The following is a 26,846-nucleotide window of genomic DNA, read 5'->3' as shown; positions in this document are numbered from 1 at the left end:
TGAACAACTACAATGACAACTACAGAGATCTTCCACCTCCCTGATAATCATCAAGAGACCTATCTGATATGTATCATGAGGATTGTGTTTCCTTTTGGTTTCATTCAAAATAACTTTAGTTTACTATCCAGGGGTTTGACTACAGAAGAAAGTTCGGGGGGGATGGGGGTTCGCCCAGGGCGCAAATGTGGCCAGGACCGGCGCTGCATCAGTGCATTCACATTCATTCATGATCAGGTTTTTTTGCCCTCTTCCTTTGACTGCAGGCTTACCTTTAAAGAAGACATGGACTTCATTAATAGTAGAGATCTTGGTCATTCATGTACCCAGTGGTTAAATTGGCTTTTGTAAGAAGGGAGAGCCCTTCATACAATAATATATCTAAATGTCTATAAAAATCTCTGTCTGCATACAGAGTATTGAAATTTCGTTTCCCTCTTATCCCAAACAGTATAAACATGAAATATAAAACATGTAAAAGATGTAAAAAAATATGAGATCAAAATATACAAATCTAAAAATATATACAAGCTAAAAGACATCCGTGTGGCAATATGGCACAGTGTAGACAGAGTTATTAGTATAAATATAAATATAAGTATGGTAATATGGCAGTATGGACAGGATTTACAGTATTTACAGTATACTTGTACAATCAAAAATAAAATAACAGTTGGCTGTACACAGTGCAAATTCGGTGTTTTTGAGTCTGTAAAGTAGCGGGTGCCATTTGGTTTGTGCATGGGGGGGCAGTTTGTGGGGGGCAGCGGGCAGTGTTTAGTTTAGTTTCAGTAAGTTAACGATGACCTTGACATTTTGTTGTGACCTTATCTGACTCACCCGTATCAGTGAAAGCATGGACTAGAGTTTCATTGATCATTTTTTATATCAATAAACAAGCGGAACAGTTTTAAAAATGAGTGAACAGACTGATGTAGCCTGCTGGTTATAAACGCCGAAGCAGAGGGAGCTCAGCTCCTGCTGGCTGTACTGCCGAGGTGAGGAGTACATTGAATCTCTGCATGTACCCTCACTGTGAAGTGTTCATGCTTTCTCTTCTTTGTGTCGTCCTTTATCCTTTAACAAGAAAGAAACTCAAAAGAAGGAGACAAACATGTAAAATGTTACTCACCAAAGACAGTGATCAGATATTGTCTCAGTATGTGTGGTTCAGTACCCAGCAGCATCTTGACACAGTAATAGCCAGCATAGTTCTCTGTCACTCTGAGAAGGGTGATTGAGCCAGTCTGTTGGTTCAGCTGCAGAATGTCCTTGAAGCTTTCCTCAATAACGGTGCTGAAGTTCTTCCACTGAGCTATCAGTTTCCCAGAAAAATCTGGGCCCTGTGTCCACATCACATTGTGTTCTTTCTGTAGTTTTTCTAGTCCAGGGTCCAGAGTGATATTGCCTCTCTTCAATACATTAAGAGGAATAAGTGAATTCTCTAAAAAGAAAGCACAGTTAACACAGTGAGAACATAAAAGTTCTTTTAACTGGCAGAAATGTAGACAAAGAAGAGTGTGTTACATATGGAGGATGTAAGGTTGCTCACCATGGACAGAGAGGTTAAATCTTTGCTCCAGGATACCTGTTTTTGTTAAGACCTGAGCCAGGAATATCCCACTGTCATTGATGGTGAGGTTAGAGATTGTGATTGATCCAGTTTCAACATGTGTGTGTACCCTCTTTTCAAATCCGGTCCCATTGACATGAAGGACCTCTCCATTGGTGACAATGGTAACTAGTCTATTGGGGACAATGGACCATAGATAATTATGATTGGGTTGCACTGTTTTGTTTATGTGTAAAGTGACAGTCTCTCCATCCCGCTTTGTTACATCTGTTACTTCAGAGCAGACAGCACCTGAAATGAGGAAAATGTAGATCAGCCCAATTCAGGAATTCTAACATCCTACACTGCTACTGAAAAAAATTCTATTAAACTGAACCATACTTCAATGACAGTAAATCATATGTACAGTAAATAGTCCACTCTGTCCAGTTTGTGAAACATTTTCATTCACAGTGAACTTGTGTTTTATGTGTTTTATGTCTTTCTGTGAATTTGCAGACAACAAGAAAAGATCATCTAAATTCTGCTGATGTTTTCTGCACTCAGCAACAGGATGCAAACACACACGCACTAACCCTGTGGTTACTTGTAGGCATATGCCCAACATGGCAGCTGATGCAAAACTTGCATATTTGACTTATATGCATACATGCGACTCATTGTGTTACAGAAAATATGACAGTTGGATCAACTTTGGGCCAGTAATGCATTCTTTAAATCAATCACTAATAATGACAATTTTATTATAACTATAATTTTATTTTCATATCATTTCATCAATGTGGCAAAATGACAACAAAATCAAAAAACAAAACAAACAGATAGGGCACATCAGTAACCACCCAATTATGTGTCTAAGCATGAATAACGTTTCAATAACGTCAATGTATTATCTTTTAAGTGTTTTTAAGCGTGTTACTCGGAGGTGCACATTGCATTTCTATTTATAGTGAAAGTGAAACGGTTTACAACAAACAATCTGTAATAAAATACAATGTGATTAACTCAACATGGAGTAAAAAAAAAGTCACATACCTGCAACAAATAAGAACAATGTTGGCAGTATCATCTCTCCAAGATAGGTAGATAGAAGAAAGGTAGCAGACGGTGTGAGCTTTGAAAGGAGACTGTTTGCTTCTTCCTCCTCTTTGTGGGTTTCTATACTTGCAGGCGGACAGCTGAGGAATTTTTTCATTTACTTTGGTCTGACTGGAGATTTTACATTTTGCATAATTATGTGTAACATAAGTGCAGAGCAAAGGGAGGAGTAAGAGCATTTTATTTTTTCACTCTGGGAGCTGCTTCATTTCCAGTGAAAGTGCTGAGTTACTTAGTTACTTCAGAAGTGAAAGTATGCAAACAAGTTGCTGCGACACTCCTTCAGTCTTTTCCTGACAGTCACACCGTGAACAGTGCTGCTGCTGATCGATCTGCAGGTAAGCACCAAACTGCATGAAATGACTTTCTCTTTATGATTTGTGATTGAAGAGTTCATCTGCTGATCTGCAGGATTTACATGTTTTCTTTCTGAGGTGGTGTGTAGTCAGTGTGAGTGGACTGGATGCACTGTACCAGCAGACGTACACAAGTGAAGGCTTTGATATGCAGTGGCACTGAATAAAACCTCAGTCTGTTTGACTTCTTTTCTAGTGACTTCTTTTACAATTTGAACTCCTGATCGTCTCAAGTGGTTTTGGTTTCACTTCTGCTTGTTTCATTCTCAGACTTTCGGTTGTTGTTGATCTGGTGTAATTTCAAACTTGATGTAAAATCAGAACATACATAAACAGCGGTGACGCACAGCAGGTTGGAGGAGCTCAGCAGGGGAGCTGAGTTTGTCCTTGGGGTGATTAGGGCATGTTGTTTACAACAAGCAGAACAATGCCAGTTGTGTTTTAATGGCTGTTATGCAAGCTGCTGGAGTCGGGCCAAAGGTTTGTTCCTCTGATGAAAACTCTTTCACTCTTTTCATGACAGTTGAAACATTTTGACAGTCTAAAGATGGAAAGATTTCACCAAGGCCAGCAGAAAGACAAGACTCTGACCTTTGACCCTTCTACATCTGTCCACTTGTTCATCATGAAGCTTGTCTGAGTTACATCGTGCTCACTGAGCATTTAGTTTAAAGTCAGTTATGTTGGTCCTGGTTCCTGTTTAAAGACTCGCAGACAGTATTCGGCAGACTTCACATGACGTGTTGTGGTTGGCTGCTCTTAAAACCAGAGTAAGCATAAATCTAAAGTTCAGAGGAAACCGGATGCTGACACGATCAAACATTCAGGAGAAACTAAATTAAATATCACTTCATTTGGATTTTAAACTGTTTGGTTCGGTTCTGGTGCGTTCTCAATGGAACTCTGGACTAAACAACATTCCAGGTCTAAGGACAGATTGTGAGGCTCTTGGGGGTAAATTTGTGTTTTGTGATATTGGCCTTTATAAATAACTCTCCTATAACAGGAGGTATAGCCTCTATCTATATAATATCCTTTTGTATTCTTGCTCCACCCACGCTCCACCTCTTTGCATAATTTCTGGATGTTAACATGGCTGCACCACTAGATGGCACCATTGTTTTAGGTTCATACTGTATCACTGACCATTACCTCTGCAAATACATGTCCATGAGGCCATGTTCATACTTCATACTGGAAACATGAGTGAATGTCTGGAGTGAACGATGGTCCAAAATCAAAGAGTGTAACTTTGCCTATTGCATGTGTGCCCAGGGCTGTTTCTTGCTATAATCAGACTATACTGATGCATAGGACTATACTGCAGCCACCAGAGGGCCCCCAAGCTGCAAGTTCAGCCTCATATTCTATTTTGGGAGAATTAAAAGTGCCTGTCTTGATTAGTTATTTATTTTGTACTGTTTGGGATTGTTGGAGAGTTTTTATGTCACCGTGTTTTCAAAGTTTACAGTCTTCTTTTAGGAATGTGCTGCATCTGTTGCATTAATGTACTCCAGCCTGTTTTCCTTAAAATGTAACAGACTGTTGCATCCCGCTGCTCTCCCTGAGCTTTCTTCCATGTTTTTCCTGTTTAAGGGTTTTTTTTAACTTGCTGATCTTAGACTCTCCCAGTCTGTAACAGGAGGGTAAAGCCTCTATATAATATCCTTTTGTATCCATGGTAACACATATGTGCATGGCCATGTGAGTGCAGGTACTTTCCCTGATACAGGAAGTCAAAAGAAGTTAGAGGACTTCGAGGTTTGTTGAGCTTGTGTCCAGCTTTTAGCAGTTCCCCAATAAAGACTGAATGATACTAGGTGAATCGTAACGACCTCCCAACAGCTCCGGGCATTATGTTGACTTAAACTAAACTAAGCTAATTGAACTTAAGATACGCTAAGATAACTTCATTTAAGCTAAGCTAAGTTTAGCACCTGCTGTCGTGCTCATTCTTACACAATGGGTGTAGCAGTCGTTGTTGATGGAGTTGTTTAAGGCCCTCACCGCCTCATGCAGGGGGTGAGAGGAGGTCAGCTTGGCTAACATCCTAATCCCTCCTATTTCCTTGTTGGAGTCTAGACGTCAGTCCAGTTCAGTCCAGTTCAGTCCAGTTCACCATATGTATGTAAACCAGAAGCTGATGAACTAGGTTTGTCTTCTGAGCGACCAAGCAGGGGTAGAGGTGAACATGTGTATGTGTCCTTTGTGTCTGCATACAGTACATCCAGTGTTTAAATAACAGTGTAAATAATTTCCCCCTGGGATTATTAAAGTATTTCTGAATCTGATTCTGGTTTAGTTGTGTCTGGTGTGGCATGTAACGTACTGGGTAAAGGTGTGGAGAGTGGAGGACAGGGGAGCATGGTTAAAGTCTGCACTCTCTTTTATTTTCTGGGATGTTTTGTCATAAAAATGTTGTCATACTGTCTTTTTGGTTTTGTATCTGTCTGAATTCACTTGTTGTTAGTTGGCCAGGGCTCTTTTGAAAAGGACATTTTTAATCTCAATGGGACCTTTGCTGGTTAAAGAAAGGTTGATAGTAAAAAGCTGAAAAGCAGCAATGTATTGTTGCTCCCTTTGCCCAAACTAGCCACTAACTGAAACATTTTGGAGAGCTAAACTATCAGAGCTATCCAAACTCTCAGCCTGTCAACTTGCTTTGCATACTTGAGTGACTGCCTGCCTTATCAGCCAATAAATCAAATCAAATCAAATCAAATCAAATCAATTTAATTTGTACAGCCCAAAGTCACAAAGTACATTTGCCTCAGAGGGCTTTACAATCTGTAAACTACAGCTACTGTAGTTTTGATGTGGGCATTAAATACTGTAGGTAAATACAGTGAGTGTGTCTCAGTAACAGCCCATTGTCTGCTTTAATGAAACACTTTGACGTTCATAGAATATTTCTGGTTACATAAGTACACTATAAATGATTTTCACTGACTCATCACTGCCTTTATCTGATTCATGTGGTGTGATCAGTACATCCTCACATCACTTCAAGCATGGAAACACTCATTACACCATCATATTCTGATACACTTTGACTGTGGTTAGTACAGGACTGAACATCGTAGCCATGGAGGATATGCATTATTTTCAGTGCTGGAAAGTTTTATACTTCTTAAAGGAACATTATGTAGACCACTGTGATAAATATGGTCAGCTGTACACATGTATGTGTTATGATTACATTATAAAATTTACATTTGGTGATTACTTATGATCAAAAACTTTGAGTGGACAACTTTTCTAACAGCCAACAACACAAGACATAGCAGCCAGCTAATATTACTTCCTAGTCCAACAGCAAGAAGCCCATTTGAAGCATGAAGCATGAAGCATGAACGCTCGCCAATGACTAAATCAGTCCCAGATTTACTCTTGTCTGGTGGCTTCTTACTCATTCACTCTCTCATTTTCTCTTCTTAGCTTCCTCCCTCAACTTCTCCATCTTTCTGTATTCTTTCCTGTTTCATTTTGTCAGTATAAACTGCTGAGCTTGTTTACATTGCCTGCTTAACCAGCGTTGTTTCTGGCACGACATTGTCTCCGTCTGAACCTCCTCCTCCCGGTGGTCCAAAGCGCCTGTGTACACAAACACTAACACTCCCTCAGTGCTCTGAAAAGTTACATAATGTTACTTTAAGTGCACTATTTACTGGAGTGTTGCTACTAATATGTCTAATTCACCACATTTCAAAGGGAAAGATTGTACTTTCTACTCCACTGCTTCTGGTCGTAGATAAGCTATTAAATTTACAGTAACATAACTCCATTCCGACCATGCAGCTGCAGTATTTAAATGCTGCGCACATGTTGCAGCATCAGTAATACCAACTAACAGTCTAATTTACATAATGAGGCCAAACTGAATAATGAGTACTTTCACCATTAGTACATACATTTCTACTTTACCTGAGGTAAAGGATGTTAATAGTTTCTTCAAGAGTCAAAGTCAAAACTCGACTTTTCATCAGGTCAACATTTCTGTTGATCCATTTGCTACGTAATTAGCATTTGTGTGCGTGCTAACATGCTAAACTAAGACAGTGAACACTTCATAATGCAAGCATTAGCATTATGAGTATGTTAGCATGCTGCTGTGACACCATGATGATCATAAATAGGCAAAATCGGAATACGTCTGCACATGTGAACCACAATTCACTCAACTTTTCACTTCAGCACAAACAAGTGACAGCAACTGACAGGACTGTCTGTGCAAATACATGTGATGTGACCACCAGTCAAAGGAATAACTATATTCAGTCTGTCAGAGACTTTCAGGCTGGCATGATACTTGATACAAATCATTAACTGACATATGGAGGAGGACCTACAGCCATATATATGTTTTTACTTGTACTCATGCTCATGTACTACTGCAGCACAGTACGTAACTGACTACAAAGAAATTTGATGAAAAAATGTCATATAATTATGTTATTATGGAAGTGATGTGTGTAACTTTACAGGAGAGCCAAAAGTAAAAATGACCACACTTTGTCTTGATTTGTGTTTTGTTTATCACATTTAATATTTAATATTATATGAATGTATCACATTATTAATGTGACAACATACTTAATGAACAATATTTTGACTCTGTGACACACTCACTGCCACTAGGGTTCTCTCAGCACAAAGAGACCAAGTCCAAAGCCCGTTTCTCAAGGGATTTTATTATTGAAGTAGGCTCACGCCACAATCACACGCTCTGCAGCCGTTCGCAGGCCTCTTGCTGCCGTCTGCTGTGTATCTCCAGCCTTCTGCCCGTACTGCTCTTCTCTCTCTGGGTCCAGCATGCTACTGCGTTGTAAAAGAGGGAGAGTGATTAGACAGCTGGCTACAGGTGTGCTAATCACTCTCACCTGGTGCTGCTCTCCTGAGCCCTCTCCACACCTCTCTCCTGCAGCCGATGCACCACCCCCGCTCCACAGACTCTTATTGAACAAAGTATTTATATAGGTTTGAGATGAGATGCTTACATGTTCTTCATTAGTTCTTTGTGCCTTTCTGTACCTGCATGCTCTGTGTGCTGTTTACATAGCTGATATCTGACTTTGCCCATAAACACCATAAACAAGTTATTGTTTTTGACTAAACTAGATGTTGACTGATGGGGCTTATAACACATTATAACTATCTATACTCACCTATACAGTGTCACAAATTAACCAGATACATTTCATCTTCACACACAGCTGGGGTCAGTTGTGTTAATGACCTTATTCACATACTTGACTAAATCTGGTTGACTAAAGTTGTACAGTAACTTCCCCTCAAAGACTCACTTTCAATCCACTCAGTCTCAGACTTACAAGGCTTCCTTCCTTTCTTCCCTTTGTTATAAAAGGATATGACAGTGACATCAGTTGTTCTGTCAAGTGAGATGTGAAGGACAATGGTGGCTAATGGTTTCAATGGTTACACGTGGTTATATTAGAACAGTTACACAATGTTCTTGACATTTTCATGATCAACAAATCAGGACATGATATAGTGTGATATAGCTGTTTTTTTCTCGACGGGTTTTAAATGTCAGATTGGCTATTTATATATTCAAAATAGATCTGTAGTTCCACACTGTGAATGCATTAAATATGAACAGTTTGTAAAGGCTGGACTACATCACTATGGGACGGCAGATGTTATTCACATGTTGAGTTTAGAAGTAGATGGACTACAAAACCCACATCTAAGGTACTTCTTCCTGTGCGCTCTTACCATATTTTTTTTTATGTAGAGGATATGTAGAGAGGTTGGATTCATTCATGGATCATGAACTCCGGCACTTAAAGTATTATATATAGCTTTTAATGTTTAGCTCAGTCTATTGTGTTTTTAGTGTACTATCTCACAAGTGTTTCACTACAGCAGACAGCAAACATAAAAACACCATCTGTTTGTGAACACAGCTCCACAGTCAACAACAGAACAGTCTTCATGATCAGTGTTTTTATATCACATCATCACGTCTGTCCAGATTCATACGTTCTGTCTCTGCTGCAGTCTGCATCACACTGTTGCAATAAATTGATGTTATTTTAATGTCTGGTTGTGAATGTCTCAATAATGCATGGAATGGAATGCATGGAATTGTGGGAAGACATTAGAGATGTTAACCTTAGATCACCTTACGGACTCAAGTCTTTCTGAGTCACTCACTAAACAGATCTGGATCTTACAAGTCCTTTGAGTCTCTTGAGTCAGTATATCCATGAGCATTTAAATTATAGCAGTGAAACGCAAGCCCCACTGTGTTGGACTACAAATAGGCTAAATACATTCACATTAGAGAGCTGTTCTACGAGGAGGGCAGTCTACTGTCTGTGCATTTGAAATTTTGATGCAGGAAATAAAACTTTGCATTTTCATCTCATTAAAACATTCAAAAACATTAACTATGAGACTGTAAGTAGTTTACAATCACTATATTTAGCTGACATTATGTTCAACTGACACAAAAATACATCTGCAACACTTGTGAGTAAGATTCTAGCTTAACCTGCACAGCAGTATTTCTCTCACATTCATTACATTACATGCATCTGCAGTTCAGTCTGTGCGTCTCGCTCCCTCAGCCGACAGCAGCCCATTCTCAACTGACTTCAGAGCTCGTCTGCTCAGAGTACAACACTATTAAACTGTCACAACTCACAGTCAGCATCACTCCTTCAACTGTACAGTAAATGCCACTTGAGATAATAGAAATGTGGCAAATATATTGATTGACATAAATATTGATGACAGATTATTAGCCTGTAAATTGTATTAACACTTTATTGTGTTAAATAAAGTGTGGTGAGTAAGACCATTATTATTTATGACATATAATGCTGCAGTTAGAATGACATTAATTACTGAGTCTGAGTCTGCAGGGAGTTACGCTGATCCACTGAGTCAGCTCATCAGAGGCCCAACTCCTGAACAACAACTGCTTATTGTCTATGCTAACAGCGAGATTTCTGGCAGATGTTTAGGCGGATGTTAATACTTCCGGGTCATTTCACTCAGTGAGGAACCTTCCTGAGCAAAATAGACTATTCAAGAGGAGCCGCGGTGTGTTCTCACCTCTGTCTCTGTACTGCAGGGACTTGTAATCTACTCTACTAACATGAGAGACAGAGATTGTGTTTTGAAGTCAAAAGAAGCAGAAACAACAAATGTGAAGAGTTTTTCAAATGTATCTTTTAGCAGTGTGATAACTTCAGGCCCTTCAGGTTTTACTGTCAGCAATATTCATCTGGGAGATTTGGATTGTACCTGTGCTTCCATTAGCCTGTTTGAATGTAAACTGGGCATGTACAGACACGTCCAGATGGACACACACGAGGTTTCCAGTCTATTATTCTATATTCCACTGTGTTTCCTCACAGCACTGATGGGGTTGTGAAGTCTTGGAGGACGTTTCCTAAACTCGTGTGTTTGTCAGATTTTCTCTCTGAGTCAGCGCCGGTCCTGGCCACATTTGCGCCCTGGGCGAACGAATCCCTGGCTGGGTATCAAGGTGAACAGAGCTGCTGGTTGCTGCTAAATCACATACACACACACACACACACACACACACACACACACACACACACACACACACACACACACACAGCAGTTGTGCCCACAGAATAGCAGCAGGCTTCTTTATACATCATGCTTTCTTTCAGTTACGTAGCGTTGCAAAAATCAGACTCTCAAGTGGATGCAGAAAAACTAGTCCACACATTTGTTACTTCAAGGCTGGACTATTGTAACTCTTTGTTATCAGGCTGCTCCAATAAGTCTCTTAGGACTTTGCAGTTAATTCAGAATGCTGCTGCACGTGTTCTGACAGGAACCAAGATCAGAGATCACATCTCCCATTTTGGCTTCCTTGCATTGGCTGCCTATTAAATCTAGAATAGAATTTAAAATTATTCTCCTTACTTACAAAGCTCTTCATGGTCAGGCACCATCATATCTAAAAGAGCTCATAGTACCTTAATACTGTGGATGACTGTTCACCAATGAGCTCGGGTCTGCTCGAGGTTTCTGCCTGTCCACCAAGTGCTTGCTCATGGTAGAATTGTTGGTCTCTGTAAATAATGTAAGATTTAAAATTATTAGAGAATTGGTATAATTTAATTCATAAGCATTTGTAGTATATTTCATAACTCAGAACAGGAACTATATTTCATGATCCACCTTGCCTTTAATAAGTGATTGTTAAAATTGGCAGAGGGATATGATGTATCACATCTTGGTGAGTGTTCAGTTGTCCTATTGTTGAGACGGACATTAAAGTATTCGTGTTACACAGAAGAAGTGGTCCCCGTGCGTTTGCTTGACCCACAGCCCATAACTAAGTTCATTTAGTCCAAGTCAAGTTTATAATTAACGCTAACCAGCCTTACAATAATATTATAAAGAGTACAGTCTAGACCTGCTCTGTATGGAAAGTAAATTTTGTTATGATTTGGCACTATATAAATAAATTTGAATTGAATTATCCTGCATGGAAGAAGCAGCCTCCATACTGATACATGTAGGATGAATGTTCCTCTCTTATGATATACATTCTTAGAAGAAGACTGTCTCATATCTCTGTTGTATCTCTATATCTGTGTGTTTTCTGTAAGCCTATAAACTTGATGTTTTAACAGTTCCTCTATCACATTATTCACTGTTTGTTTTGCACCAGATGAATAATCTCATATTTGTCATTTTCTTCAGTGGAAACATTAATTACATTTTCTAATCACAGTAAATTGCTGTAGCCAATTGTTTTCATTGTATTTACAGACCCTTGTAAGTCTCTGAAACCAGCCAATGAATGCACTAACTTCAGAGTCAGAATCACTTTAATTCGCAGAGTGTGTACACACACAAGGAATTTGACTCTGGTTACAAATTGCTCTTGTAGTACAGATAAAAAAACAAAACAGAGGACTTGACAGGAAACATAAACAAGAATGTGTGTGTGTGTGTTGTGATGATACTTACATAAATAATTTATAATTTACAGATCTTATGCCAGCAATACAAGCATTTTGTGTCAGGTTTTAGCTGTTGATCACAGAGACAGCCTGATCTCTTATGTCCGCTTGTTTTGGTGTACTGTACAGAGTTCTGTAGTGCTTCCAGAGGGGAGGAGTTTACACAGTTTGTGTCCAGGGTGTGATGGTCTGCAGAGATGTTACCTGCCCGTTTCCTGACTCTGGACAGGTACAGGTCCTGGATGGAGGGCAGGTAGCAGATAGAAGCACCTATAAAAACTGAAGCATAGAAATAAAGGGACAGCTGTTGACCGTTGGATGCACAGTTCTCACGTTGTTGTGGATCCTACTCGATACGACAGCTTGACTTTGCAAATTCTACAGTCTGCCTTTGTCAGGCCCAGAACAAAGCGGCAGACTCAGTCGCGGAATAGGCAGGTTTCAAAGAAGCTTTATTAGCTCCGAGCTGCAGAACACAGTCTACAAAATTTACAACAAAAATGGCTACTCTAAGCAGCACTCTAACTCTAACTAAATCCTCTGCTACACTCTCTTGGAAAAAACGAAAACACTGAACTAGAAAGAAAAACGCTTCACTAAAATGGGAAGGAAAGATCTAATAAAGTTTATCAAACAAAAACACTCTCTCAAAATGAGGAGGAAACAGAGCTATCTATATCTTATGGCCTAATCACCTAAACTGGCTGGAAACAAAAATCAATCCCGGAGGATGAAAAAACTTTATCAAAAGGAAAGAAACCAACAAACAGAAAACGATCCCGAAGGATGAAAACAGGCTACAAAAAACTCTTTCTAATCTTGAACTAAAGGGCTATGAAACTTACAAAACAAGGATACAAGGAACAGGCTTGGAGGCAATGGAAGGGCTTGGGTGCGACGAAACAGGAACGAAGACACTTCGGCACAGGACAAGGGGAAACACAGACTATATATACACATGAGGGAAATGGGGAACAGGTGGAAACAATCAGGGCGGGGAAGACAATCAGACTGGTGACACATGAGGAAGGGCAAGTGACCTGAAACGAGAGGAGAGTTAACTATCAAAATAAAACAGGAAATGACAAGACATAACAAAAACCCAGCTTGACATCACCACGGTGTGACAGCCTTTGTGTTTTCACAAATCTCAGTCTTTTTCTACTGTCACTCATCTCACCTATCATTCAGTCACAGCATGCATGGAGCACCCTGTCCTGTGGACCCAAAGAGGAAGCTCGTTTGCGAACGACACATCCTGGGGTGATATGTTAGTTAGATAATGACAGTGTAATGACAGTGTCACTAAATCAAACCTTAAGTGTGATTGTATAAATATTAACTCTGAACTTCTCACTCTTAACTCTGACTTGCTCTTACACTTGAAGTGTTCATACCACCCCTCCTCCATTCTTCTGGCACCTGGTCATTGTGCAGTGGTGAGCCACAGTAACTTGAACTTGTGTCGTTACACTGTTACAAGCCACCGAACACCTGTTCAACTAGATAGCAGTTAGCATGCCTGATCTCAGTGTGACAGAAGAAGTGACAGCAGGAAATGGTCAAGATGTCTCTTTTGTGTTTTTCATGTTTTAAGCTGCTACATTCCAGTGAGAGGACACGGTGTAGTTTATAGGCAGAGATTTCCCAGCATGCCATGAGACACTGTGTCATGGACAAAGTTGAAGTGAATTGTTCCAAATGACTGCAGAGGCCTGATCTGTGCTTCTTTACAAAACAGTTGGAAAGTCCCTCTACAAATTAAGACAGCCTGGTTACACCTTTGTGTTAGGTGTAAACTATGTGCCCACATTCTCATGCTGCAGCTTCAAATCAGCTACGTGGTTAGCTCCTATCATGAACTGTGAATAGTTTAAAACAAAGACTAATCAGGAGACCACTTTAAAACTTCTTTCAGAACGGACATTTCCTTTCATGCGCGTCTTTCCAGTCACGTTGTGCAGCATTATGGACTATTTAATGACCATTTTCATACGTAAGTACTTCAAACTGTTCTTTTATGTGCACAGGCTGTGCTTCATATTTTGTATTAGACGCATGAACAGAAAAATGACGTGTTATTTCAGTCTTATTGTCACTGAAATATGAGCTGAAGAAAACATTCTGTCCGGGCACATTTAGCTTCTCCCTCCGTGAACCTGACGTGTTTTCACGTCACCAGCGCGCAGCTGATGGAGCTGATAGGAAACATTTCCAAAAATGATGAAATGAACGATGAAAAAAAATCAAGCACAGATTGAGAGTTCACAAAAAGAGGAAGAAAGAATGAAAACATGTGAAAGTCTTCCACAAAGACGCACTGAAGCAATCAACAGCATCTACGGCACCAGCAGCCGCCAGCAGTGTGTGACACACTAACTGTGTCGTTCATAGACCAGAACACAATAGAATATCTTTATTGTCATGAAGCAATGCATGACGAAATGTAAGCACCGTCTTCAGTGCAGGAAAAAAACATAGATAACCATCCAACATAGATCAAAGTGATCAAAACATGGAGAATACATACAGACATACATACATACATACATACACATACATACATACATACAGACATACATACATACATACATACATACATACAGACATACATACATACATACATACATACATACATACATACATACATACATACATACATACATACACATACATACATACATACAGACATACATACATACATACAGACATACATACATACATACATACATGATACATACATGCTGCTGTCATATGTGAATAACTTTCATTCATATCGTTTCATGTGTTGTCCTCTCTCCCTGTGCCTGTATCATTAGGCCTATCTCTCTTCACCATTTGCCTCTAGTGTCTGTCCTCTTTGCACATTTGTCATTTGCCTCATCCTCCAAAGGCCTTTCTCTTTTTGAACCGGGCCTCCTCAGCTCCTCCCGGCCTCTTTCTATCCATCCTCCCTGACGCTTCTCGTTGTGGTCGGGCCGGCTGTCGGTACGCTATCTGAGAAAACTTGTAGATAAAGACGAGCTGGACCAACCAACTGAAAATACACTAACGTGACTAATAATCCTTTTTTATTCGACCCGAATAATATTACTATTAATTAAATGTTATTGCTAACATGTTTATTCTGTAGAATAACTCCGTGATTTCCACGATGCACCAATCACCTTGTTGTTACGACCCTGCTCTCAAGGGGAAAGGGAAGTAACATAAACTAGATTTTCTGTTGTTATTATTATTATTATTGTTGTTGTTGTTGTTGTTGTTGTTGTTGTTGTGTTCTTAAAACGTGGGAACGAGATGATAATTAGATGGGCACGAATGAATGCTTATTATGAATTATTATTATGAATGATTACTATTACGATCTCGTTTTATTTGAACCTATCCTTGAACAGTAGAGTTACAGATTTATGATCTTGAATACTCATTTCGTTTCCACGCGCTATTAATTCGTGGCCACAAACGTCACCAGACGGCCTCCGTGCTTTCATACATATTTTCATATTTAGGTTCTTACTTTTTTCCGCTGCGATTTTTTTTTCAGGTTCAGATTTTTTTTCAGTTTCAGATTTTTTTTTCCGTTTCAGATTTTTTTTTCAGGTTCAGATTTATTTTTATTTTCAGCTTTATATTTTTCAGTCCCTGTCGTCACAGTAAAGAGGAGATTCGATGTTCATTCATCCAGGGCCAGTTAAGTTCCTCGGTGCTTCTCTCCTCTCCTTACTTCTTTTGTAAGCTCATCAAAAAAAGGTAACGGACCTGTGTTTGCTCTACATGTGCTGAATAACAGGAGAGCACATGACATGTATGACTTTAATAAATCCGATATTTTTTCAATATTGTTGAAACAACAAAGGTTGAGTCTTCGAGGTGTCAGCTGCGCGGCTGATGCTGTTTTTAGATTTTAATAAAATCATTTTATTAAGACAGAGTCCGGCTATTTTATAGCTGACTCATCATCTGTCACACCTTTCCGCCATCGTCGAGCCAGCCTCAACTAAAATAAGAAACGTATCATACAAAGTAAAGAACACACACATCAATGTTAAAAACGGATAATGACAAATCATAATCATAACGATGATACGCTAAATGAAATCAAACAGTAATAATCAAAATAGAACAAATGAATAAAAAAGAATATAATAAAAAGTCAAACACCACACGCCGTGAATGAGTCAGTGTTTTAAGAGAATATATATCAAAGTATTAAAGGATAAATGAAAAGATGGAAATACAAAATACAAACAATATGCTCATGGATGAATCCTCCTTTTCCTTTTATCAGTCTTTCTAAGAAATTTCTAAATTAGCATCTCAGCATAAATGTTCATCACATCTGCATAAATTCTCCAGATGAAAAAAATAATCATAAGATTTACTTGAAAAATATATTGTAAGTATTGGACGAAATTATTAAAGTAAAATTAATGCTGCAATATCAAGTAACACTCATTGCCAGTATCAAGTAAAATTTACTTACCATAAAACAAACATTGTGAAGACATTAAGTAACACTTACCTAATTACATCCAAGTTTTAAGTTACATATAAACAAATTAAGTAAAGTCTACTTGTTTTTCATAGACGGAACATAATTTCCTCAAAATTTTAAGTAAATTTTATATATCTGTAGTATTTGCTATACTACTGTAATTTAGTAGATTTTAATTTTTCTTGTGCTTGGCATTTAAATTACTTGGTTGCATTACGTTACATTACTCACTAAAATTAGGTAATCATTGCCAGTTTTCTTTTTCTTTTGATAAATGTTACTCAATAAATTTAACCAATACTCTATGCATTTATTTTCTATCTATCGCATATTACCCAACTAAATTACAATGCAATTAAAGTGTTTATTTTTCATTTTAAACAGTTCAACAAACAAGTACCATTAAGGTAAATCCACTACTATTGTGGATTGATTTGCCCAAACTTTTATAGGGCAGCCATAAATTTAACATTGACATGACTGACATAAAAAGAACAAACAGACAGTATTACACAGTATACACTACATCCAATGTACACTATTGTGCCAAAATATTAGGAACACTGTCAACACTGTCACTGTCAATAGCATTCGATTGTGCAGGTGTCCCAATACTTTTGTACATACAGTACATATCTAGAATAGTGCTTTTCAAATATGCAGTGAAAAACTTGCAACCCTCTGAAACAGAATTTCAACATACGTTACAGAAATATAATACTCAGATATTCAAGAACGTTTAACACACAAACAGGCTCAAAACAACTTTTTTGAGAGGGTCAGGATAGAAACAGCCTCTTAAGCTTGTATGTATACCTCTATTTAAATAGAAAAAAAAACAGAATGTAGAAGTACTGCATTAATAGTTCAAGTGCATTATATTGTACTGCATTAATAGTTAAAGTGCATTATATTGTACTGCATCAGAATCTGTACTAACAGTAAATTAAAGATGTATCTCCAGCAAAAGGTATTATATTTAAACTAAGATCATGTATATATCTTTAAGAAAAATATCAAAATTTGCCTCATACTACTGAAAGGTTGGAATTACTGGTAAAGAGCAAATACACAGTATTACACATTATACACCACATCCAACATAGATCTGGTAACATAGTCACTTCTCAAATATGCCATTAAAATCTTACAAACCTACACTCTGAAACAGTTTCAACATTTAAACCAGTCCTCTAGACTAGTGCACTTTTAAGAATGCAATTAAAACATTAATGAAATAAAATCAACAGAATCAATTAAAAATGAACAGCTTAAGGTGTCTAACATCGACTGGATCCTCATCAGCACCATGGACGGCATGGAGTATTTTGAGGATGTGGTTACTGACATCACTCCGGCTGTCCTCCTGCATACAACGTACAACAGAAAAGAAGAATGTTACTGAGAAACAAATAATAGAATTCATGAATCATTCAAAGTGACTTCATTATCAGGGAAGAATGAATACAAGAATATCTCTGTTCCGTTGTTTGCTTTCCTCTTAACTTGAACATTAGATTAACTTGTGTCATTAAATGTATTTTTAAATGGTTAAAATCATGCTATACCAAGCAGTCTTCAGAAAGTTCCTCTTCCTCGGTCCGCACATCACGAAGTTGCTGTGGGCTACACAGCCGTGCTAACTCTCTTCTTGTCAAAGAAAGTGTTTGTATGAAGCAGCTGGTCTCAGAGACTCAGACCTCTGTCTCTGTCAGTAAACGTGTGTGTACGTTAGTGCAGCCCTCCACTTACAGCCAGCCCGGACTAATGTAGCCTTATGCTGACTTTAAATGAACTTATGGACAGTAACATATCTTTGCGTCAAACTATCAAAATACATGCGGACCTATATGTTATCACAACTTTAAAACAGAACGGTAACAGCTTACCTGCAGATGACTGTTGTACGTGCTACACCTTGCTCTGTGATCTCACTTTCAGAGTAAAGTTTATGTAGTATTTCTAGGTTTGGTACATACAACTATTAATCATTTAAATAGTATGAGGAAAACAAAAGTAAAACTTACTCTTCCCCTATAGTTCATGTATTACGTTAATACAATGTTTAATTTTACTTAAAACACTCTAGTTCTCACTGAATCTTAAAAATACAAGGTAGAAATTATGACAGTTACTCTAATAGAGTCTACTACACCAAAAAGTCACTTTTTTCACTTTCAAAAGATAGAGAGCTCCAGATAATCTGATATCTGAGGTCATACTGACATGTGGATAATGTCTACTGAAAAAGAAGAAGAAGAAGAAATCATTTCCAAATATTGAAATAAAGCTGAGGCTCAAAAGAAGTGTGGAGCTTCAATTCTTTTTAGTTTTTACGTGATCAAACTTCTGCACATAAAAACACATCATCATATTTTATCATCAGATAACTGTTTTATCAGTGATCTGAGCTGTGATGATCCTGTGTGTATGCACTGCAGCCTGCATTTACTGTGGCATTTACAGTGACTTTCCTTAAAAGGTTCTATCAGAGGTCTGGCTCTGTTTCCATGTCATTCTCTCTGTAAAGGCTCTGTAAAGAGGCACAGTCCAGGCAAGAAGGACCAAAATAGCATTGCAGCTTGGTGTGTGTGTGTGTGTGTGTGTGTGTGTGTGTGTGTATATGTGTGTAGGTGGGTGGATCTGTGTCTCAGTGAGCTGAGGTGAGCCAAACCAATCAGGGCATTTACTGTGGCAGTGACTTTCCTTAAAAGGACAGAGAGAGCTCTGCTACTACAGTTACAGTCAAACTTTGCTGGCACAGAGTAAATAAAATGTATGAATAGTGATATAGATATTAGAAAAATACAAACCTAAACTGTAAAATGCCTCTTACATTTTGGGGGTAGCACAATAGTATAATCAGTTGTAATTAAAACTTTGATTAAATGAATCAGTCTTAGGGTGACAATGGTGATACAGGATACATGGGAATGTCAGTTTTGGTCCTTCTTGCCTGGACTGTGCCTCTTTACAGAGCCTTTACAGAGAGAAGGACATGGAAACAGAGCCAGACTTCTGTCATATTTGATGACCACAGATTTTATATGACATTCACACTGTATTACTATGATAATGATATGGCAAACATCATTTCTCCTGATGGTAAAAACACTTTTTATACAGGAAAATATGAAAGAAAACACTAAACTTAAAGGTGACATCAACAACACTACTGTAATATCCCTTTACTGCCATATTAGAACAAGTTCTATCATGGTAATTACGGTAAAATTGTGTTCCAGTAAGACATGTGACGTTTGTTCAGGGACATTGGAAGTCAGTCAGGGTTGGGATGCTGAGAGAAAGTCAGTCACATAATGATGCTATAATCATTTATGTTATTTTGCATTAATGTGAACGTCCAGAATCATTTACATCTCCTAGTTATTAACGACATCATACACCAAGAACATTTTACCAACAGCAGTGTGCAAAGATACTGTAGGTCAAAGCAGCCACAGAGAGACATGTGATCAGTTCATCATACAGTAGTTTATGCAGAACAGTAAGTCAACAGTCATTTCAGATTTCACCTTCAGTGTTCAAACGTTTTTTTGTCTAACAGAGCGCCTCATTGTATGTCACAATCTGAACACCTCTGCAGGGGTGGAGGTCATGAGGGAGTAGCTGGCATGGATTCAACATTCAAGCTAAACATGTTGTCTATCTTTTTTCATACAGTCTGACATACTGCTTCATTAGAAATAATAGACTGTGACTGTGTGTGTGAGCAGTTTCTGTCCATTTTTTTCCTTCTCCACTCGATCATGGCACAAATGTGATGACTCATCAAAGAAACGCTCCCGCTCACTTTATTTTTTTTTTCTTTTCAAGCAGAGATAACTGACTTCTTGTGGCTCCCCTGGTCCCTCCTGGTTGATAAATGTTATTGCTTTTCCTTCATCGTCCACCACATTATACCTCTTTTTTCAACTCGTTTATCAACCACATCGAGATCATTCAGTTACTGTGACATTTTGCCACTGTCAGGCCAGAGACTGTTAAGAAACGTGAGTAATTTCCTGTAACTGTGTCACAGGGGTTTAGCTTAGTAGCTCAGTGTGGCAGAGCCAGTTTCCCCTGTCTTAGCAGTCCGGTCTCTCTGTCTTCTCCCAGCTAATCCAAAAATGGGCAAATACATGGAACGTGCTGTTAATTATGCATAACTTCAAGCCTTCATACAACCAGCCTGTAACCATGTATATTCCTGCTGTGAAGTTGGACATTTGAACATGGGGACTTATGGATTCTGACTCACTCCTGGAGCCAGCCTCAAGTGGCCGTTTGAGGAACTGCAGTTTTTGGCACTTGTGTGTCAGAGTTGGTGGAAATTGTAATGTGTTTTCTTTTGTTACAGTGATGTCATGCATGTGAGATCAAAGACAGTACAGCTAATTAATATGCACACTCACAGCCAACTTGATGAGGAGTTTACTACAGGCGGTCTACATGTGATTACTGACAGTGTTGTTGATTTTATATGTTTTTAAAATTCAGTCAATGATGGAAAATCTGTGGTCAGTGTTTTAGCCACATGTATGACCATGAGTTCAGGAGATGCCGATACTCATGTCTCATTATCTGCAGCAACAGTTAGTTCTCGTAGTGTTTCAACATGTTGTCCTTGTGTTAGAGACACTGATTCATACAGTCAAAGGCAGAATAACTGTGTCTGCATGACAAGTGTAATTATGTGGCCTCAGTTTTAGTCATTGCTGATGCCCCCCACCTCTGTCTCTTGCAGTGACAGTCGCTCCAGCAGTTGGACAGAGTGACATTAAGACAGTGACTGGGACGGCTGGACAGAACATCACTCTGCACACTGGAGTTACTGGACTACATGGAGACTATCAAGTCATCTGGTCTTATGGGTCAGAGAATCACGTCCTGTTCAACTTTGATAGAGGAGATGTGCCGACGAAACACAAAGATTCCACCTGGACCCAGAGACCGGATCATTGACCATCCTGTCCCTCAGCACCAAAGACAATGGACTTTACCAGGGACAGATCATCAATGGCAATGGGTCAATGCACAAGTTTAACCTGACTGTTGTTGGTGAGTATTTGGAGTCAAGGAAAACAAAGGAAAAGGTGTGTGTGTGTGTGTGTGTGTGTGTGTGTGTGTGTGTGTGTGTGTGTGTGTGTGTGTGTGTGTGTGTGTGTGATCTTCAGTTCCCTCATCAACTTTAAGTTGTAACAGTTCCTCGATCACATTATTCACTGTTTGTTTTGTAATAGATGAATAACACACACTACCACTCACATTATTTATCTCCACTTGTCTGTTTCTCAGAGGCTGATCCCATCACACCAACCATCGGACCTCCACACAGTGTTACGGCTGGCCAGAGGAACCATCATGCTGTTGGTGTATCACTTGCATTATTTGGCCTTGTGTGCATTGTGCTGTAGAAAGAGGTCAGTATTAACAAAGGAGTTCTTCTAAATGCTGCTAAATGTTCCAGTCAGGAGTTTCATGGAACATCTTGTTTCATAAGTTCACTTGCTCATCATGTCTGCAGTGATTGGTCTCTCATTATCAAGAGTCGTATTATGAGCTGATTTATACTTAGTATGATTTGTTCTTCATAAGGAATTAGAATCTGTGTTCTCTCTTTAACCTCTTTACATGTTAAAGACATTATAGGGTATCCAGACTGTCACCAGCAGTGATATTTCCTGTGTTTTCTCTACACAGGAAGCTGCTAGGACAACATCGTCTGAGGCCTGACATCCAACTGTGACCTTCTGCTTCACCACACTTGACCTTCTAGACAGTTTCTGCTCACAACACAGCATTGAAACAGCCGTCACCAAAGACATCCTCCTCTCTGCAGTCTTTGGTCAGCTCAGCATCCTCATCCTCCTGGACCTCACTGAAGCATTTGACACCATTAACCACACCATTCTTCTCTCCTGTTCATCCACATCAAAAATGGGTCAGCTTAGGTGTCTTGGTCCCCGCCAGAAGTACAACTTCAGTCAAATTGTCTTCAAGAAGTAAAGCAGGATTCATCAAAGCTGGCTGTAGATGAACTTTATTTTCTTCATAGACAAACAAAGCCTGAGTCTCTCATGGATAGACTGATCTGTCTGTCCCCAAACATCTCCCTTTAAACCCTCAAATGTTATATAACCATAGCATAAGTCCAGCCCATCTTCCCCCATCTATGACGTAATGGTGTAAATCCATCAAACTTTGGGGACTTTCCCCTTAATGGTGTCTAAATTCTTCAGGCTATATCACCCCGTCCTTTGCACACACTTTCTGTCAGGCCTTGAGCATGTCTTCCAGCATGATTCACAGTGTGATGCCCTAAGGGCATCCTGAGTGTGTCCCTTCCTCCTCTCCTGGGTGTGGTTTCTTTGTCTGCAGGTGTTTATGACACAGCAGCCAGGCACTCACTTTCTTCTGCTCTCTCTGGCTCTGCCCTGTACTGGGCTCCTCTGCTCCCAGTATGGTTGGTTGGTTTTTAATGTGTCCTAATTTGATTTAATAAAGAATAGTTTAAACAGATGTACATGGTGTGGACTCATGTCATGACAACAAGCTTCAGGCTCTGTGGCCTGCAATGTGCCAAGCTTCTCTCTTTTTTCTTGGTCTTCCATTTTTATTACACCATTAAATCACTGATGTCTTTTACTGCATTTTTAAAAAACATTCAGCGCATTAACAAGTGTCGTAAAAATGTTACCACAGTCATTACATACTACTTCAGACAGGCATGTCCAAAGTCCGGCCTGGGGGTCAGATTTCATGCGGTCCAAAGCTTCGTTTTCATAATATATTATTTATGGCCTGTTAGGATTGTCAGATACTGTGTGGCTGGAAGATTTGGCTTTTTTGGTTGACATAATGAAGCATCTGAACCTCTAAGGACATAACAGCTGGTGTTATGTATCTGTAGATGTGACACAAAATATGACTTTGTGAATGATTTTGTTAAAGACAAAAGAAAGAGTGATAGTTTTAAACTCATTTTAACTCATAATAAGTCATGTTTAAAATGAACATGAGGTTCAGATTTGTATCAAGTTTAATGTATTCCATACAGTTTATTCTGTTATCTGACTCCAGATTTGGTTGATGTCTGATTTGTTTAGATTTGGTGACATTGCAATTATAAAAAAAAGATAAAGAAAAAGATAATTGTGGCAATGAATGTATGTAACTTTTATTGTTCATTCCTTTCATTTTTAAATGTCAGTATTGGCCCCCGGGCGTCTTCACATTGTCAGATCTGGCCCTCTTTCAAAGAAGTTTGGACAGCTCTGATTTAGGATAATACCTCACTCCAAACCTTGGCTTAGGATAAATACCACATCAGTCATCAAAAGTGTTACAGCAGTCACCACATACCTTGTCTAGCACTTACCACACTGTCACTCAACTGTGCAGTCTTGTGCTCAAATCATGCATAACAATGTGCTCTTAGTTCCCATAGCCCTCTTCTAAACTACTACAAACCATATACAGTATGTATCAAGATAATGTTTATATATGTACAGTATACAAGAATCAATCAAAAGCACAAAGAATTATAGATGTGTTATGGTAAGAATCAAGCTTAAAAGCACAAAGATCAAAAGATTAGTCTTAGTCACACACCTTGCTTGTTCAGATCTTTTGTCTCATAGCTGCCAGCAGATTTCACATGTTGGCCTTTATCTGTTACCAATCCCTATCCGGGATGACTGTGTGTCTATGTTTGTGTTGTCTGGTGTCTTTCTCCTGAAGCACTGCAACCAAAATCAAACTTTTGCACCAGATGGCACACACTTCATTAGTATTCGTAGATTTCTGTCTAACCAACTACACACTGTTGGGCATAATGAAAAGCACTCATCTTTAGTATGCTTTGCCATAATACTAACATAGTTCAAACTGTGGAGAATTCTTCAGATTGTCCACAAGCAGAGAAATATTTGCAGAAACACACGTGCTATTGAAATATTTATTTTATTCATTTTTCACCAAACAAGTCAGTGCAACGTATGCACAGCAGATATATTTACATTGGAGTGAACTAAAATATGCTCACAAAACAGGAAGCTGAAAAATACAATGTCAGAAAAAATGAAAAATAAAAAAATCAAAAAATAAAGAGGAAAACTAAATAATTTGACAACACTGCTCTACCCCGACCTCTCACTCTTCCTCCCCCTCTCATTCTCACCCTCCCTCTTCCTCTTCCTCTCTCAGCATTGTCTTCCAAAGTTGCTCACCTATGGTCTTTTATTGCTTACCTCCTGATTGAAGTGTTAACAATTACATAACACCATGTTTGGCCAGGTGGCACATGTAGTGGCCAATGATCTCATGTAGTGTCATTTTATTTGATCGCGTGTTTTGAAATAGCAAACATGTGACTTTATGTCAGATTGTTGTGTCTTATGCAGAGCACCGCGTTCAGTACACTTAAAAAGTGCCACTTTGAACTGCAAAATGTGTGTGAAGCAGAAAATGTGTTTAAAGTTTTGGAGATTTGAGATGAGGTTTTGCTCCCTGAGTGTCAGTTTAAATATTTGTGCTATCCATGTCATCTCAGTGTGGTAGAAACTGGACAAAACTGTAAGGAGCAGCCACACATTCAGTCCCTGCCGAATCGTTGTGAAGTATTGTGTATGCTACAGCCTGCTAGCCTGAAGACCTCATTTGTACCAGTAACTGCCTGTTTCTGCCTACCTCTTGCCGTCTGTTTTTTGTCTGCCTCAGGAATCAGTCCAGTCCACTCAGCCTACGCCTCAGGTAGCCAGTGTGTGGACCTCCACCCTCCAAGCCTGCCAGCTGACCCCTCTCTGGATAGCCCCCACCTCTGGACTCCCACTCTCGCCTACCTGCTTCCATTTCGTTTCACGTATTCACTCTCTGTTCAATAATAATCTGCTTCTGGGTTCCCCTCAGAACCGTGACATTATCACACCGTCTGAGAACAAGCTTCTAAATAAACACATGATACACTAAGCTGACAACTTTAATATCAATGTCTCTTCAGGACATTTGCCTGTCAGACTGTCAGACTGTCACATTCAGGAATGCACCAGACTATTTGCAGCAGAGACTGTTTGATTTTACTGATGCTTAAAAAGGAAACACGGATCGCAGAAACTTGTTTTACTAATGAACTGTGTGAGTGTGTCATTAACTACACTTGTAACTACTTTTGTTTGAGCAGACAAATCTGTTTGCACAGCTCAGAGCAAACAGACTTCACTGAACTGCTTTACACCATGAGCTGAGGAAACAGACACAGATTTCACAGAATGTGAAATAAATATGATTCAGTGCACAGGAGTGTGATGTCTAAGTATACAGCATTGATCAGTAGTTTTTCCATGTCAGCTGTATTTACTGTGTGTTCATTCAGTGCAGTTTGTAATTATTTAATGTGCACCTGAAGAGCAGTTCTGTCAGATAATATGAGTTGATCTGTTGGTGAGCAGTTTGGACACATATTATATCGATGCCAACAAAATGTGCTGTTACAAATTCAGTATTGTTGTATTTTTCTGTGATGAGTTGCATCATCTGACTGTGAGCAGGTCTTTGGAGTCCGGTGGACCGCCTCTAACTTCTCTCAGACTTAGGAGTTAGGTTGAAAACTACATGGTGGTCAAAAGTTTACATACACTTGTAAAGAACATAATGTCATGGCTGTCTTGAGTTTCCAGTTATTTCTACAACTCAGATTTTTCTCTATGTACTGAGCCTTTGTACATGGGTGGCTGCTCTACCAACGGAGCTAAACGACAAAATAAATAAATAATTTGAGTCCATCATTTGTCTCTTTTGTCCCAGCTCCTTCATGTGCAGGGGCAAGTCATATAGTGTGAGAAAATGTTTGATGTTTGGGCGGGAAAGTGAGAGCAAACAGCTTCTCTGTGCTTAGATTATAATGAGGTCTGAGTCTGTGTGTGTGTGTGGGAATGTTTCTGTGTTTCTGTGTATGCAGGTCAAACTGGCCCAAAGACCATATAATGATGTGAATGTGTGAAATAAGCCATAGAGTTTCAGGTAGAATTTTTTTCATGCTTGTACCATTTTTCTTCTTGTAAACATTTGAAACGGATCAGTTTGACCTGAATTCTAGACTACACTATGAAACGGGCCTTAGAATTCGACCCGAGCCCGGCCCGGCCCGTTTTGATTGACAGCTTTGTAGAGCCCGAATCCGTTTCCGGCCCGACGTTATTAAAATGTGCTCATATGGCATATCAGTCAAGAATAAGTCATGCTGTACATTTTGATTTTTTTATTCAGGACTACAAATGTCTGAACAAGCCTAGGCTGAAATAAATTCTCTGACCAAGGAAGTAAAATAGGCCTACCGGCGATTT

At 39.1% G+C, this 26,846-nt stretch overlaps 1 protein-coding gene and 1 long non-coding RNA gene across 2 annotated transcripts; one reads left to right on the top strand and one right to left on the bottom strand.

The window, feature by feature from the left end:
* Nucleotides 1-1,124: 1,124 nt before the first annotated feature.
* On the bottom strand, nucleotides 1,125-3,004 carry LOC109139820 (uncharacterized). The gene is made up of 3 exons (XM_027282997.1): nucleotides 2,609-3,004; nucleotides 1,553-1,864; nucleotides 1,125-1,444 (listed from the first exon to the last, which is right to left on the bottom strand). The coding sequence occupies exons 1-3, from the start codon at nucleotides 2,766-2,768 to the stop codon at nucleotides 1,125-1,127; spliced, it is 792 nt and encodes a 263-aa protein (XP_027138798.1). The 5' UTR covers nucleotides 2,769-3,004.
* A 10,917-nt stretch (nucleotides 3,005-13,921) lies between these two features.
* Nucleotides 13,922-23,097, top strand: LOC113746671 (uncharacterized). The gene is made up of 4 exons (XR_003463036.1): nucleotides 13,922-14,001; nucleotides 21,251-21,564; nucleotides 21,802-21,926; nucleotides 22,207-23,097. It is a non-coding gene; the product is annotated as an uncharacterized LOC113746671 (long non-coding RNA).
* Nucleotides 23,098-26,846: the final 3,749 nt, after the last annotated feature.

The sequence above is a fragment of the Larimichthys crocea genome, chromosome X (genome assembly GCF_000972845.2).
Source record: "Larimichthys crocea isolate SSNF chromosome X, L_crocea_2.0, whole genome shotgun sequence".
NCBI classification, from domain to species: Eukaryota; Metazoa; Chordata; class Actinopteri; family Sciaenidae; genus Larimichthys; species Larimichthys crocea.
The sequence above is the reverse complement of the archived record's forward strand: the minus strand, read 5'-3'. Positions and strand labels throughout refer to the sequence as shown.

Coding starts and splice junctions, on each gene's coding strand:
- LOC109139820 (XM_027282997.1), bottom strand. CDS start 2,768: ATGAAAAAATTCCTCAGCTGTCCGCCTGCAAGTATAGAAACCCACAAA. Junction 1,865..2,608: donor ATTGTTCTTATTTGTTGCAG/GTATGTGACTTT, acceptor TCCTCATTTCAG/GTGCTGTCTGCTCTGAAGTA. Junction 1,445..1,552: donor ATTTAACCTCTCTGTCCATG/GTGAGCAACCTT, acceptor CTTTCTTTTTAG/AGAATTCACTTATTCCTCTT.